The sequence below is a fragment of the Podospora anserina genome, chromosome 2 (genome assembly GCF_000226545.1).
Source record: "Podospora anserina S mat+ genomic DNA chromosome 2, supercontig 2".
Classification (NCBI taxonomy): domain Eukaryota; kingdom Fungi; phylum Ascomycota; class Sordariomycetes; order Sordariales; family Podosporaceae; genus Podospora; species Podospora anserina.
In genome coordinates, this window is record NW_001914858.1 from 882,935 (window position 1) to 896,850 (window position 13,916).

Here is a 13,916-nt window from a genome sequence, read left to right on the forward strand (position 1 = left end):
CCACCTCCGCGTCCCCCCCCCTTCCCCATAACCGTAGCCACACCATTGACTGCCCGCCCTACGCCACAACTAACCTATTCACACTCTCACACCAGCACCCTTCCCAAAAACATATTTCATTTCACCAGGACACATCACTATCACCATCCTCCCCGTCACAAGAGGCAGAAAAGAGGAACAAATACTCAAAACCAATACCCAAAAAAACAAAACCAAAAAAAAAACACAAAACGCTCCATTGAATTGCCCTATCCCAAAACCAATTCGTTTACCAATTGATAAAACAGACATAACTCACATATACACACCAAAGAGAAAAAAAACACCCTTTCAGAGTTCAATGAATTCGTCTTCTTTTTGCCTAAAAAAAGGGAGGAAAAAAAGGTGGGGGGTCATGATATGAGGATTGATTTGCTCCAATCGAAACAAAAACCAAAAAAAACAAGCAAAAGAAAAGCAAAAGTCGAAGCGGAAGAAGAATACTACTAGTAAAAAAAATAGGGAACATGTTTGGAAAGAACCGGACCCGACACCAACCCACCCCATGGACCGCTCACACCTACAAACTATATCTCTGCTTCAAGGTCCATTCCTGTCTGTGTTGTCTGTCCGCCCAGTTCTCCCAGTTGTTTCTCTCTCTCTCTCTCTCTCTCTCTCTCTCTCTCTCTCTCTCTCTCTCTCTCTCTCTCTCTGTGTGTGTGTGTGTGTGTGTGTGTGTGTGTGTGTGTGTGTGTGTGGTGTGTGTGGTGTGTGGTATCGTTTCGCAACGCCATGCATGCGGAAAAAAAGAAAAAAAAAAAAGACATGAACAAGTGCCCACATATATGCTTTGCCCCGTTCTTTCAATCCCCATCCCTTCCTCCCAAGAACGACGCCGTCAAACTACAACCATGAACCCCCAATGCCAACCCCAGTCCCCAAACGCAACAAATCACACGCTGTGCCCCTTAACCATCAACCCCCTAGATTTTCGTGCCAGTAGACATTAGGGATAACGCCATGCAAGAGAAGCAAGTCCCGGTATTAAAACGAGAAAGAAAACAAGCCGGGAGGGGTATCAATAATGACCATTGTTGGGAATTTCTTTCCTCTTTCCTGTTCGCGATGAAATTCAACCTTTGCGCTTCGGCTAGCTCGCTTCGTATTATTGCGTGGCGGCAATGCACCAGTGCCGGTGAAAGGCCCAGGCGCTCTTTTGGCATTCTTTGCTGCAGTACTTGGTTCGTCGACAGCGGCGGCATTTAGCAAATTGCCGCGTGTACTCTTCCCATTTCCCGCACTGGTAGTAGGCACATTGTCGGATGCCGCCGCGGGTGTCGTCCTTCCGGCACAGGTTTCTCATAACTACCCCGGCCCAGTATTGCATATCGGTGCTGTGGTACCGGACCGTGAACTTTTCCACTAAGGGGAAGATGTTGAGGTCATTGGGAAGTAGGTATTCCTCTTCACATGTCTCGTCTTCCTCCTCGAGCTCGGCCTCGAGGGCTGCCGGATCGGCTCCATCAAGAAGTTGAATTTCCTTGCCAATCTTGAGCTTAGGAACCAGGTGACTTTTTTGGAAGTACTTTCGGAGGTTGCAGTATTTGGAAACGTAGGCGAGCAGTTGGAGAGACATCAAAACGTCTTCTTCCCTGGGCATAGCGGCAAGCATTTGTGGATTTGGTGTGACTTGACGATCGAGCAGGTAACGAGGCACTGTCGCGTTTGGCATCGATGGCTGCTGTGGGCTCACCATCGTCGGTCTGTTTGGCGACAAGCCAATTGCAGGAACTGGCGTCGGGGTCGGATTGGTGACAATGCTGCCGTCTACCGGCCCTTGATGTGTGATGTTGAAAGTGCCGGCTTCCTGAGTCTCGGATACCGTGGGCGTTGTCAGTTCCATGGCGGTGCCAGTCATCATACCCTCGCCATCCTCCATGGCAATGTCCTGAATTCCTACGGCCGGTTGGATTTCGGCCGTCTCAGACATCTCAGTATCGGGCGTTTCATCCGATGCAACACTTTCAGCATTCATATCATCCGACTCGGCAGCTGTCGAGTGCTGATGGCGGATAGATGGTCGTTGGCGAGACCGAGCAGCGGCGGTGAGCATGGTGGCAGGTCGCACGGTAGGAGAACGAATCTGCGGTGGCGGAAGTGGAGTGGTGGGTGACGCCGGCTGAGATGTCAAGGGAGGCCGAGCAAATGGCAGCGGTACGATTCCAACCAAGCGATCCGCATCCCGTGTCGGCCTGACAAATCCATCGGCGGCATCCATCGATGGTACGGACGGGGCAAGGATCACGTTGGGCGTGAGAGCCATAGGTGGGCGAGCCTCGTGCGTCCTGCTCGTGTGATGGTGATGGGGGTGGTGTCCCGCCAAAGGCGTCCGATCGGCTGGTGGCGTTACCTGGAATTGCGGAGCAGTGGGTGTGGCCTCAGAATTGGACTGTATGACTGTGGTGGAAGGGCCGGCGAACGGGGCAGACACGTCAATTGACGGCGGTGGCGCTTGTCTTCTGAAAGTCTCCAATGCGCCGGATCTTGATGAGAAACTGGAGGATTTGTGCGCCCGGCTGCTGCCACCAACCCGGTGATGATGATGGCGGTCCTTGTGCTTGGCTTCCTCGGCCTTTGCCCGTACGTTTTCAATGACTTTGATGTAGTTGTCGAGGATTGTGGCAATCACGGGGACCATGTCAGCCTCTACCACCCGAGTCCGAACAGCTTCTGTGCCCCTAACGCCTATGTTGACGACACATTGGAAAGCCAGATTCCACTTCCACATGTCCATCATGTCTTTGCTGCGACCCTGCTTCAGGATGCAGACCAACCTTTCGATGCCGCCATCGACGGTCAAGATGTCGCGGATGCGAGCCGACGATGTTGTGAGGTAAGCGAGATGGTTGAGAGAGTTGATCAGGGGCAGGGTCGACGTGCAATCGAGGGCGCGTCGGTCGTAAAGGGCGGTGGTAATGCCCACCGACGCCTTGTTGACATTGGGTATGCTGAAGTTGACTTCCCTCATCTTGGCTCGCCTCCACGGAACACGAGGTAGGCACCAGACAAGGAGAAGAGATGATGATCAGGAGAGGTTGGCCGCCGTAATTCGATGCCCGGCGTGCGATTGCGTTTTGATGGGGGGGTTAGAAATGGCGTGCCCTATGCGTTGGCAAAAGAGATGGTTAGAGATGAAACGCATTTCAAAAGGTTTATGCGTCCATAAAGGAAGGGGTAGAGCGAGGGCGTACCCTACTCTCTAGGATCGGCAGACGCCCTCGCGAAGGGCGAAACCAGCGTGTCTACGTACAGAAATGCCCAAGGTATATAGTTGATGGTAGGCCGCAAATGCAGAAAAAGGGCGTTGCAGAGATGAAAATGAGGATAATCCGAGTCGGCGCCGACCAAATGCCTCAGCCGCGATGGAGAGGATGGTGTCGGTGTCGGTCTGCTGTGCCACTCACGGGCAAGCTGTTGATGGCAATGGACGTGACGGTCTTGGGTTGCAGCAGTCGGTCGAATGCTGCTGAAGATTCGGTGATGGAGAGAGTGTTTGGGTGTGTGACGGATGGGCTCGCCGTGCCTGATGGTGTGAGAGGCTGGGTTGTCTGGGTTCAGTTGGAGCAGGCGAGCTGCTGGTTTTTTGCAGTCTTGGGCCCTGGAGAATGTCCAGAACATTACAGGTTGGCCCAGCCTGTGTTAGTGGCTAGATGGATGCCTAAGGCCAACACCACCCGCGCTTGTGGGCCCAAATTTGTACCAAATTTCCAAGTCTCGGCACCACATCCGACCGACATCGCGCTTGCATATTCACATTCATCACAGGGTAAAATTGTATGTTCTACAAGAGATTTGCTCTTTTATTCCGTCTATTTTACTTTCATCACCCCATCATCTCCGCTGGGAGACCCGGAGACTCGAGGAGAAAGCTTCCATGTCGGCTGACTAGGTACTTCCAGGTACTTGTTGTCTAGGGGCGAAGCGGAGCCCTAACAGCCTTTCAAGGATGGGGGTCCACGGTCGAGGTCTTTTGCTGGGTGCCAAAGAAAGCTGGAAGGGGCAAAATTCACAAGCAGCTGCGGGGTGAGATGGAGGATAACCCACCACCAACTACTCACCGAACCCTAGCACGCGATGCCAATAGACCACACACACTCTCTTCTGAATGACATGGGAGTTCATGCAACAATTGAGGGGGGCATCTGATGCTGAAGAAAACTAGACGCCGTTGGCGGTCATCAGGTTTACACATGGAGGGCCATTGAAGCGTGGCAGGCGAACGGCGCCGTTTCAACCAGCTCTTTAGAGTTTGCCCACCATCAGATCGGAAACACTTCTCACGTCGACAACTTCTCCTCTTCTCCCCTCTCCTCTCGCGGAGCTGCAGTTGGTAACCATGCACAAGAGCCGGCGTTGTGTGACCCGTCCACTTCTTACACCTTGATGGCCCAAATGCCCAACAATGTATCGCCCTCGCCGTCTGCCGAGCTGTTCGGGTCGCCTGATTCCCCAAGCCCATCGTTCACTCGTTGGAACCTGAGCGCTACCTCCCACCCTCCCACCTACTGCACTCCAACTCACAAACGACAGCTCGCAGCTTTCATGCATTCGTGGGGTCGGTGCGCATATCACGTTCTCGCAGCTTTACGGAGTAGAGCTTCAACCGAAGCGGAGAAGGGCCGTGATGCCACCCCTGTTGGTGGTTGATCCCCCACCGACCCTCTTGAACAACGTTCAGGCCCAAACCGCCATCCGCACCAGACCCACCCCGTCGCCCTTCTTCTTTCAATATCACTCCCTTGTGATTCTCTCTCCGGCATTTAACGGCGGCGTAGTCACCGCCCTGCCTACAGGAAACGCTTGCGTAGACCAGTCAGCCTGAAACGAATACCTATCACCAAACCGCCCAGATCCTAGTGTCCGCCCATCGACTTAGAAATTTTAGGTGCCATTTACCGCTGACGTCGTGGCTGGAAAGCGGCACAGATCTGACCTTGGGGGGTTCCAGCCCGGAGAGGCAAGTTCCATGATGACACCCAGTCAAGGCGAGGAAGGGTACGGAAAAAAAAGATCTTGGTTTTATAGCCTGAAATCAAGCATTTTTTTCAGCTCGGCATTTCCCCCCTTGCCTCACCGCAAAACCTCCAGCATCAAATACCTGTCTCAGTTCAGCCTCTTGATTATTTTGCTCAATCGAAGACTATCATCAGCATCTTTCCGCGCTGATCACCCATCAGCTGAAGATGAGGGGCTTTGCTAAGCCTCATCCGTCACATACACACGTGAATATCTTTGACACTCTACACAAGACACACAGTATGGATACCGGTCCATCACGCTAAGCATCACCACCACCGACAAGCCAAGAGCATGCAATGAGGGGTAACTACCCTTTCTCCTCACTCTCACCCCCGAGCTGAAAGAGAAAGGATTCCACATCTCAAACCGGGTTTTTGCGTAATGTCAAACGGCAGCGGATGGACGGGCGGCTGTGTCTGTGTTATTTCGATCGAAATGCAAGATCTTTGACATTGTCTGAAGCGCTGTAAAGGCTTGACATCTTCCGCTGGTGAGTTTGTGTATAAATATACATACTGGCGGCAGCAGGAACCCGTATACGCCTCGGCGCTTAACAATGTTCAACAACAACAACCGCCAGCCCCCAAAAAGGAACTCTCAGTTGGACAAGAGACGCGGCTGTTTGTCTCACTTTCTTCTTTTTTTCTTCTTCTCGAACCTCGATCTGACAAAGTCTCAGGGTTCGATGAATCGAAGTTTTATTACAAAGAGAGAACGAATTGCGCGGTTGCGGATAGCTGCAGGAGGTGGGAGCGGGGGGGGGGGAACATTCGATTCCCATATTAAAAACATGCAATGCAAGCGGAGAATGGGAGTTGGTAGCAGCAGCCAAGAAGGAACCCCTATTCTTTACAGGTTATACTACCTACCTGACTTACATTCTGTTTCTTTGTGCGGGTGTAATGAGGTAGGGTTGTATTGGATACTCCCATACATAACATATGGAAAATGTAAGAAGGGGAGGTCTGTGTGTAGGTTCGTTTAGGTAGGTACACAAACGTAGGTTTCATGTTTGGGAATTTTTCTAGCGTTTCCATCTGTGGAAGTTTGAAGGTTGGGTATGCACGCTCGGATGGCCAGCCAGACTTTGAGTTTTGGCATACTTTTTGACCGATCACCCGACCTACATGGTAAGGAAAGGGAAGAGGCGGTGGTAGATCTGGGAGGCGATATCGCCGGCATCACCGGTTGTGGGATCGACAGTTGTTGACGCCTTAACACCAACCCAACTGCCTACATTATCTTCAGCTGACGAGATATACACTACAAGAGAGGGGTGTATAACATATACACTATTACTTTATGACTTGAGATCGACAAGCTGTGTGTTGTATACACCCGTTATTCCCGCCTTGTTGGGTTCTGGTCTTGTGTCCGAGCTGTCGAAATCTCCGGCTCCGATCCCGGGTTCTGTGTTACTGGGGAAGCATCGCACGAATCTGAACTTAAGTAAGGTGAGGTGGGGATAACGAAGAATCATGCCATGTCAACATAAAGCTAGTGTTATGACGAAAATGGCACTGAGAATAGGATGATGAACTGCTTCCGATGTTTCCATTATACGCCTTTCTAGCTAATCAGCCACCGAGAAGCCCAGCTATATAACACGAGTCCAGAGAAACAACTGAGTGACCTAAGAGCAAATTGTACAATTATTTTCGCTGAGTCGTTATGTGTGTCCATCTTCCATATGTAGCATTATGGATTAAATCCTTTCAGCTCAAGATTTTGTCTCGTCGTACCTGGAATAACAAAAAGCCGTCACACTTCAACACTGTAAACTAATTGTAGAAGTTCTCTCATCATGGAAACGCCTGTAACTTAATAACATCAGGTAATCCCATATTACAACTCCTCACGTCACGAAACATCTATATATAAGTTCTGTATTATAATCGTTTGCATGGGACAACAAAACACTACAAGTGAAAGAATATATAGAGCCCCAAAAGCAAAAGTCATGATTCAACAAAGAAAGGGCAGTGACGAATATTCAGCGCCAACTTCTCGACAAGACCCAAGTTGTGACTCGACTTTGTAGTCGAAGAGCACTTATAGGAATTAAACAACCAAGCCGTAAAGTCAAACAGAGACTCAGAACTTATAACTCAACTCGGTAGCTAAAGAACATTCTCAAGAAATATAAACAGCCAACCAAGTCATAAAAGTCCAGCCTCAAAACTCACAGAAAGCTCACCCCCCATCTTCTAACGAGGGGCTACGAAAACCTCGAAAGGTTTCAACGAAGAAGGATCGAACTCGGGGCCTATCGGTTGCAAAACCCCGGCGGTAGGCGGTGGACGGTAAACAGCAGCTCTGACATCCTTACCATTTGACCTGACCACACAGGTGTGTGGCGCCCTGGTAAGCATTCCAGAGCTGCTGTTGGAAAGGGGCATGTTTTGACCTAATATATAAGCCATCGTTTGCTCCTTCCTTGAAGGTGTGCACAAAGTCGAGTCGTGAGGTCAAGTCGCACAGCAACAGAACCACACCAGACCCATCTCGTCTCACAAAGCTGGAGTCAACCAGTTGATCAAATTACTTTAAATACACAGCAGCAAAGCTGAACAACCCATCATACCCAATATACACAACCAACATACCCCCCTCAATGCTATCCCAAATCAAAAGCCCACCAAACGCCTGGCTCAAATCAACCCTCCCCCAATCTCAACATTAATCCCCACTAACCCTAGCATGCCTAAAATACTTCATCCCCACCCACGCAACCACCACCCAAACCCAGGCCATCACACAACTAAGTATTATCAACGCAGGATAATACCCCACAATCGGCAACGTCGGATCATCCTCCAACTCAGGCGGCGCATACGGTGTAGTCCCCACATCCCACGCCCAGCTCCAAACCCCCAAGCAGCTCCCCATCCCAATCACAAACACCGTCCACGTCACAATCAACACCACCCACCCCCACCACTCCGTCTCGGAATAGTCCCAGTCTGAGTCTGGTTGTGGCAGGGGTGTCGTTGATAGCCCTGCCAGAGAGGTGAGTGCCAGCGGGGACTTCGCTCTCTGAACCGTGCCGCGACGGCGTTGGATTGATGGGAGGATTGATGAGCCTGAGGTGGATGATCCGAGGCCCAACGGTCGGGGAGGGCTGTGGGGAGAATGGGGGGGGTTGAGAAAGTAAGATTCTGACCCCGAGGCGGAGGAGACAGAGGCTCTTTCCGGGCGGAGGAGGTTAACGGAGGAGGAGGTGGACGAGAGGTTCGATGTTGATGAACCCGGCCCGGTGGGGACGGCCATGTGGAGGGCGTCTTCATCGTCTGTGGTGCTGTAGCTTATACTTGGGCTTCTTGAGCCGGTGATGCTATTTCTTGAGCTGGGCGTGTTGGCATTTATAGGGGCCAATGCGGCAGTGGGGGTTGCGTCTGGATCGGACGGTTGGGAACCACTTCGGCTGGCATATCCGTCCATGCTGGGTCGGGGTGTGAGGTCTGATATTCCCAGACCGTACGGTGTAGATGTATTAATAGAATTCTTCAAGATACCGCTATTATTCTGGAGGTGTAATGTGTTTGATATAACCGAGGTCGGCGCGGTGCCGGCTGTGACTTGGATTGGTGTCCCGTTCGGTTCGCCATAGACGTTCAATTTTGTGTCGATTGTTAGTCCACGATCCCGCTTTTCTCTTTGAGCACCCCGCCCCAACAGGGCAACCTTTCGCAACGATCCTCTACGTCGTCGTGTTTTTAGCGGTTGCGGCTGCTGGGTTTGATGTTGGATAATGTGAGGCAACGGCGGGGGCGCAGCGTTGGGCGCACCCGCGTAGCGTGGATGAGTGTCGGCCGGTATGGAGGTGAAAGAGGGCGTGGGAGGAAATGTTGTGATCTCGGTCTCGTTGGTGTTGCGGCGGGATCGTGGGCGGTGTTCGCCCGAGTTTCGCATAAAAGGTAGTTTCGAAAGCAAGCCTCCAGCGCCAGAGCTGCTGCGCTTGCGACCGGGCGCTGGACGAGTTGGGACGGAAGATGGCGTATCGGCGCCGGCGCCTGTGACCGATGACGACTCGTCCATGGCCAATGGGAGATATCGGGGACCTGAATATGGCGTAGGAGAACAGACAGTTTCCGAACAAGGTTCTGGCTAGGAGGAAGATGTCTGTGTCGCGGCGGCCACAGGGCGTCAATGGCGTGTTACCCCTCGAAATAATAGGGCACGTCCAAACAGGGTCTCAGATCCATCTGTCAGGGCAAGCCGGTGGGGTGGACTGGCGTTGAAACTGCTGTTTTGGGACCAGGAACAAGACATGGACATTCACATCTCGAGATGGAATTTGATGGATTGAGGCTCAACAACGCGAGAAATGTAACATTTCCAACCCCCTGCAAACGTTAGGTGACAGGCCACCCGGCGCCATCCCGGCAGGCAACGTACCCCTGAATTTGATGGTTTACGACCCACCCGCCTCCCCCAGGTCCCTCCATTGGCCAACACTGAAATCAATGATGGAGGCTATGAGACAACGGAATGAGACAATATGGGAAGATAGGTATTGCAGATTCTACATGTTCTCTTGCATAGCGCTATCTCCAAATCCAGTCAAAGATATCAAAGACGCAAAGACGTCCACAGCCCAGCGCATCTGGCCTTCCCCAGTAGGAACCTCCCGCAAAACGGTGTAACCCCACGCTAGGCAAAAAGGGGAAGGCGTCCAGGAACACCCTGGAGATCGGACACGCCCAGCTCCGCCCGCCTCGAACACTCCTCGACGACGAACGAACCACCTGCTGCCCACAGCGTGCGCTGTCGATGGCTCCAGGTCCAAAGCCGTCTCTTCAACCTCCAGGGACACCGCCGACGCCGGTTTTTGCGATTACCGGTCAACACGGCGAGCCCTCTTTTCACTTTGTTTGCGACGATTTTGATCTGGATCAGCAACAACAACAGCCAGGTCGAAATCATCCAAACAACGAACCCGAGGCAACCGTCCGATCAGAGCCGGAAGCCGCGCCCTTTTCGTCCCCGGTACAGCATTACCTCGCGCCCTCCCCACGAAGCAGTCCTGCCGCCTTCCTCGATCCCTACTCTCACCACCCGTCGCTACGGCCGCCGACGCCCGATCATCTCTTCAACAGCATGTCGTCCGATGGGGGCCTTGCCGCCAACGGCGGCGATGCGCCTGCCATGAAGAACCCCTTCAACTTCCAAACCCAGATTATCTCGTCTGGACCGATCAAATCTGTATGTCTTCGGCCTCTTCCTATCCAATCACTCAGCTAACAACTCGCAGAACATCGGCCAACGCCGCGGTCACAGATACAAACACTCCTCCATCTCGGCCACTCACCAAATCTTCCAAGAACCACCCCCTCGACCGCCCCCCGTCCTCCCCGCCTCTCTCCCCATCCCAACCCTCCGAGAAGCCTGGTCGAGCATGCAGCGCGATCAAAAAGCCAGGTTATGGTGGTGCTCCCTCCACGCCCTCATCGCCCTCTACGTCTTCCTCTCGGCCGAAGGCTCCCTGGCCATGACAGCCCTCTCCCACCTAGTCTTCTTCGACGTCGGCTCCGCCGCAGTCTGCGTAGCAGTCGACGTCCTAGGCAACTTTGAAGTATGGCGCCGCTCCTCGATCCGGCACCCCTTCGGCCTCCAACGAGCCGAAGTCCTCGCCGGCTTCGCAATGTCTGTCTTTCTCGTCTTTGGCGGATTCGACCTGATCTCGCACTCCATGAAAGACGTCCTCGAATCCGTCGGCCACCACGCCCCTCACCACCCCGTCTCAACAACCGATGACTCCTCCCAACCCGCCGGCGGTGGCCACGGAGGTGGTGGTCACAGTCACGGAGCACGATACATCACCCCCGGCACCCTCGACCTCGCCTCCTTCGCAGCCTTTGTTTCAACCCTCATCTCTGCCTACGGCCTGCGAAACCACGGCCGGATCCGCCGTGTCATGCGCGTGCCGCTGCCGTACCTCTCCTCCCTCTTACCCGAATCCACCATCCTTTCCAACCCCTTCCACTTTCTCACCCTCTTCTTTTCAGGCATCATGCTTGTCCTGCCGCTAGTCTACATCCCCCACATCATCTGGCTCGACCGTCTAATCTGCGCGACGATTTCCCTGTCTATGTTTTTTCTCGGGGCTCGTCTAGCAGTAGGACAAGGGTTTATGCTCCTCATGTCGTACAACCACGTCGACAGCAAGAAACAAAAGGGGGACAGCAGCGAAGTCGCCAGCGTGATCAAGGAGATTGAGAGCGAGCCGCAGGTTCAGAGGGTGGAGGAGGCGCAGTTTTGGCAGGTGCACTATGGGCTTGCGATGGCGAATCTGAAGGTCAAGGTTAAGGGGGGGGAGATGATGGGGGGAGGGCAGGGGCAGGATGGGGCGGTCAGCCAGTTACGGCAGAGATTGGGGAGGGTGGTGCAGAATCGGTTGGGGGAGGGGTATGGGAGGGGGGGGAGTTTGAGGTGGGAGGTTACTGTGCAGATGAGTAGTGACTGATTGGGTAGGGGTCTTGGGCAGCGAAATGGGAAGGAAGAGAGGGATTGTACATAGCTCTGTCATTGTGGGGTGGGAACTTACATGGCGTTATTGGATTTTTATATATATATATATTTTTTGGAGGATGGGTTTATATTGGATGAGATACCTTATATAGGGCGAGCTTACAAGTTGAGCGTTTTGAAGGACTGCTGTTATCATGTCGTGAGTGATGCGGGTGAGGTTACATATCACTTGCCTACTCCTCAGTTCTGTAGGCACCTTGATGGATAGTACCCCTGACACTCATACACACACACACACACACACACACACACACACACACACACACACACACACATCACAACACACATCACAACCCCAGTACTGATCAAAGTGTTCCAAATCTGAAAGCTTGAATTCAAGAATAATTACAGACATATACACAAAAACAAGAGGTATCCGATCCCGCTTATTCCACTTCCCAACCAACGCTGAAACAAGCCAAACCATAACTTTTGACTCCGCAGTACGCCAATTGTGCCCGTAACCGACCTTTGCCCAAAACAGTATCCCCCAAAAAGTCACCAGCAACCCTACCGCAGCGCTAACTCGGGAAACATCCTCGCAATCTTATCCGGATTCCCATACTCTGTCCTCGCCGGCGTCGGCTCCGGCGTCACAGGACTGGTATCGCTCAAATACGGCCCCAGCATCCCCGCGTGCCCTCCCGCATCCACCGCGCTCAAGCTCGCCCTCTTCTTCTTGATGTTCCCCTGACTTGGCTGGGTTGGTCTCACAGTCGGCACCTCCGGTGCTGGAGGAGCCCCGCCGACAAGCGTCGAGCTTGACTCTGAATGCGAGAGTGGTGTCCGTGTTCTTGGGACGGTTGAACTGCTCTCTTGACGGGCATAAGGAAAGGTAGGGATCGTGGGGCCGAGGAGGCGTTTTTGTGGGTGGTTTTGTTTGTTCTCTTGAGGTTGGGGCGCGCAAGCTGGACCGCAAGTGGTGGATGGGCCGGCGATGGTGGGAATTGGGCCCGAGATGCCGGCGCGGAGGGTGGTTTTCTCGTTGGCCGAGAGGCCGCGGGCTCGGACAAAGGCTGCCGAGCGGCGGTGTTGGGGGTTGCGGTCGTAGTATTGGTCTTTGATGGGATGAACCATTACTGTCTGATTGTGGATGGTGAGGATTGAGTTTGTTGGGACGTTGACCCAGTTTTCTATCGCACGGATGGTTAGTTTGGGACAATTATGGGGATCGGGGGTGAACATACCTCGCTCAAAGGAAAGGGGCTCACTGGCTACTAGAACTACATCTGCCCCCTTATCGCTGCGCTCCATTTGATAGTCCCTCTTGTGGGGGGTGGGGGCGCGGGTTTCCCAGAGTGTGCCCGACGAGTAGTATAAACTGGCGGCTTCGTCCGAGGCACTACCTACGTAGCGGGTGCAGATGACGCTATGGCCGTCTGATACGGCAAAGTTGAGTAAACTTCTGGTGTCGACATTCTCAGAGTGGATAACGCTCTCGGGAATGTTGTCGATGAGTTCGTTGATGATGGCAATTGTCTTGAGCATCGCCCTTCTAAGAACCGTTGGCCCAAATCCATCGGCTGGCTGGGAGCTGGGGTTGTGTCCCATGCGCTCGAGTGTGTCCAAGAACAAGGCAAACGCCCATTCACTGTCGGTCCCTCCCACTACTCCAAGATACCACTTGTCGGCCAACCGCTCGCCGAGCCTCCTCTTGATCTGCTTCCAGCCGCCGATGCCACCATTGTGCATCCAGATCAAGCTGCCGTGGGAGAATGGGTGGCAATTGTCTTCGCTCAGTGACCCTTCGGTGGTGGCGCGGACATGGGCGAAGATAAGGTGAGAGGCTGTCTTGGAAGCCAATCGTTGGAGGTTGACGCAGTTCCAGGCTGGTGTGGTCGAGGTGAAGAGGCAGGGCGCAGCGCCTAGCTTGGGGTCGGTGTAGAAGCCAATGCCGAACCCGTCGGCGTTGTTTTGACCACGTCGAGTGTCCTGTTGGAGGTGTGTAAGTTGAAGTCTTTTGTCGGCGCTATGCTTGCTCGCGTGGTACTCACCAGCCGGAGGCGAGAGTCAAATGACTGCTTGAGGATGGAGTGTGCTGGGTCGAGGACTAGCTTTGAAAGCAAGATCTCGTCGCTCCCTTTGTAGACCTGAGCATTAGACACCATACGTCAGTAAATCATTTCCCCAACGAGAACCGCCAAAGTATATGGCGCATAGCGGACATACCAGGAACCGGCACATGGTGATGGCGCCCAGGACGGAGCGGGCCGGTGAGTGTTCGGATTGGGCGACCTAATGGATAGATTCGGGACGGGACTTGCTGGGCTGAGACGGGGGACTCAATCGATAGATCGGAGTCAGTTGCAGAGTGGCGTGTAGAGAAG

General features: G+C 53.2%; 4 protein-coding genes across 4 annotated transcripts; 1 reads left to right on the forward strand and 3 right to left on the reverse strand.

Annotated features, from left to right (window-relative positions):
* Window positions 1–1,144: 1,144 nt before the first annotated feature.
* Window positions 1,145–3,007, reverse strand: PODANS_2_2250 (uncharacterized protein; the record flags this gene model as incomplete). Its single annotated transcript, XM_001910936.1, has 1 exon — window positions 1,145–3,007. The coding sequence occupies one exon, from the start codon at window positions 3,005–3,007 to the stop codon at window positions 1,145–1,147; it is 1,863 nt and encodes a 620-aa protein (XP_001910971.1).
* Window positions 3,008–7,737: 4,730 nt separating this feature from the next.
* On the reverse strand, window positions 7,738–9,096 carry PODANS_2_2260 (uncharacterized protein; the record flags this gene model as incomplete). The annotated part of the gene is made up of 1 exon (XM_001910937.1): window positions 7,738–9,096. The coding sequence occupies one exon, from the start codon at window positions 9,094–9,096 to the stop codon at window positions 7,738–7,740; it is 1,359 nt and encodes a 452-aa protein (XP_001910972.1).
* A 735-nt stretch (window positions 9,097–9,831) lies between these two features.
* On the forward strand, window positions 9,832–11,524 carry PODANS_2_2270 (uncharacterized protein; the record flags this gene model as incomplete). The annotated part of the gene is made up of 2 exons (XM_001910938.1): window positions 9,832–10,263; window positions 10,313–11,524. The coding sequence occupies 2 exons, from the start codon at window positions 9,832–9,834 to the stop codon at window positions 11,522–11,524; spliced, it is 1,644 nt and encodes a 547-aa protein (XP_001910973.1).
* A 575-nt stretch (window positions 11,525–12,099) lies between these two features.
* PODANS_2_2280 (uncharacterized protein) lies at window positions 12,100–13,773 on the reverse strand (the record flags this gene model as incomplete). The annotated part of the gene is made up of 4 exons (XM_001910939.1): window positions 12,100–12,722; window positions 12,777–13,521; window positions 13,584–13,679; window positions 13,759–13,773. The coding sequence occupies 4 exons, from the start codon at window positions 13,771–13,773 to the stop codon at window positions 12,100–12,102; spliced, it is 1,479 nt and encodes a 492-aa protein (XP_001910974.1).
* Window positions 13,774–13,916: the final 143 nt, after the last annotated feature.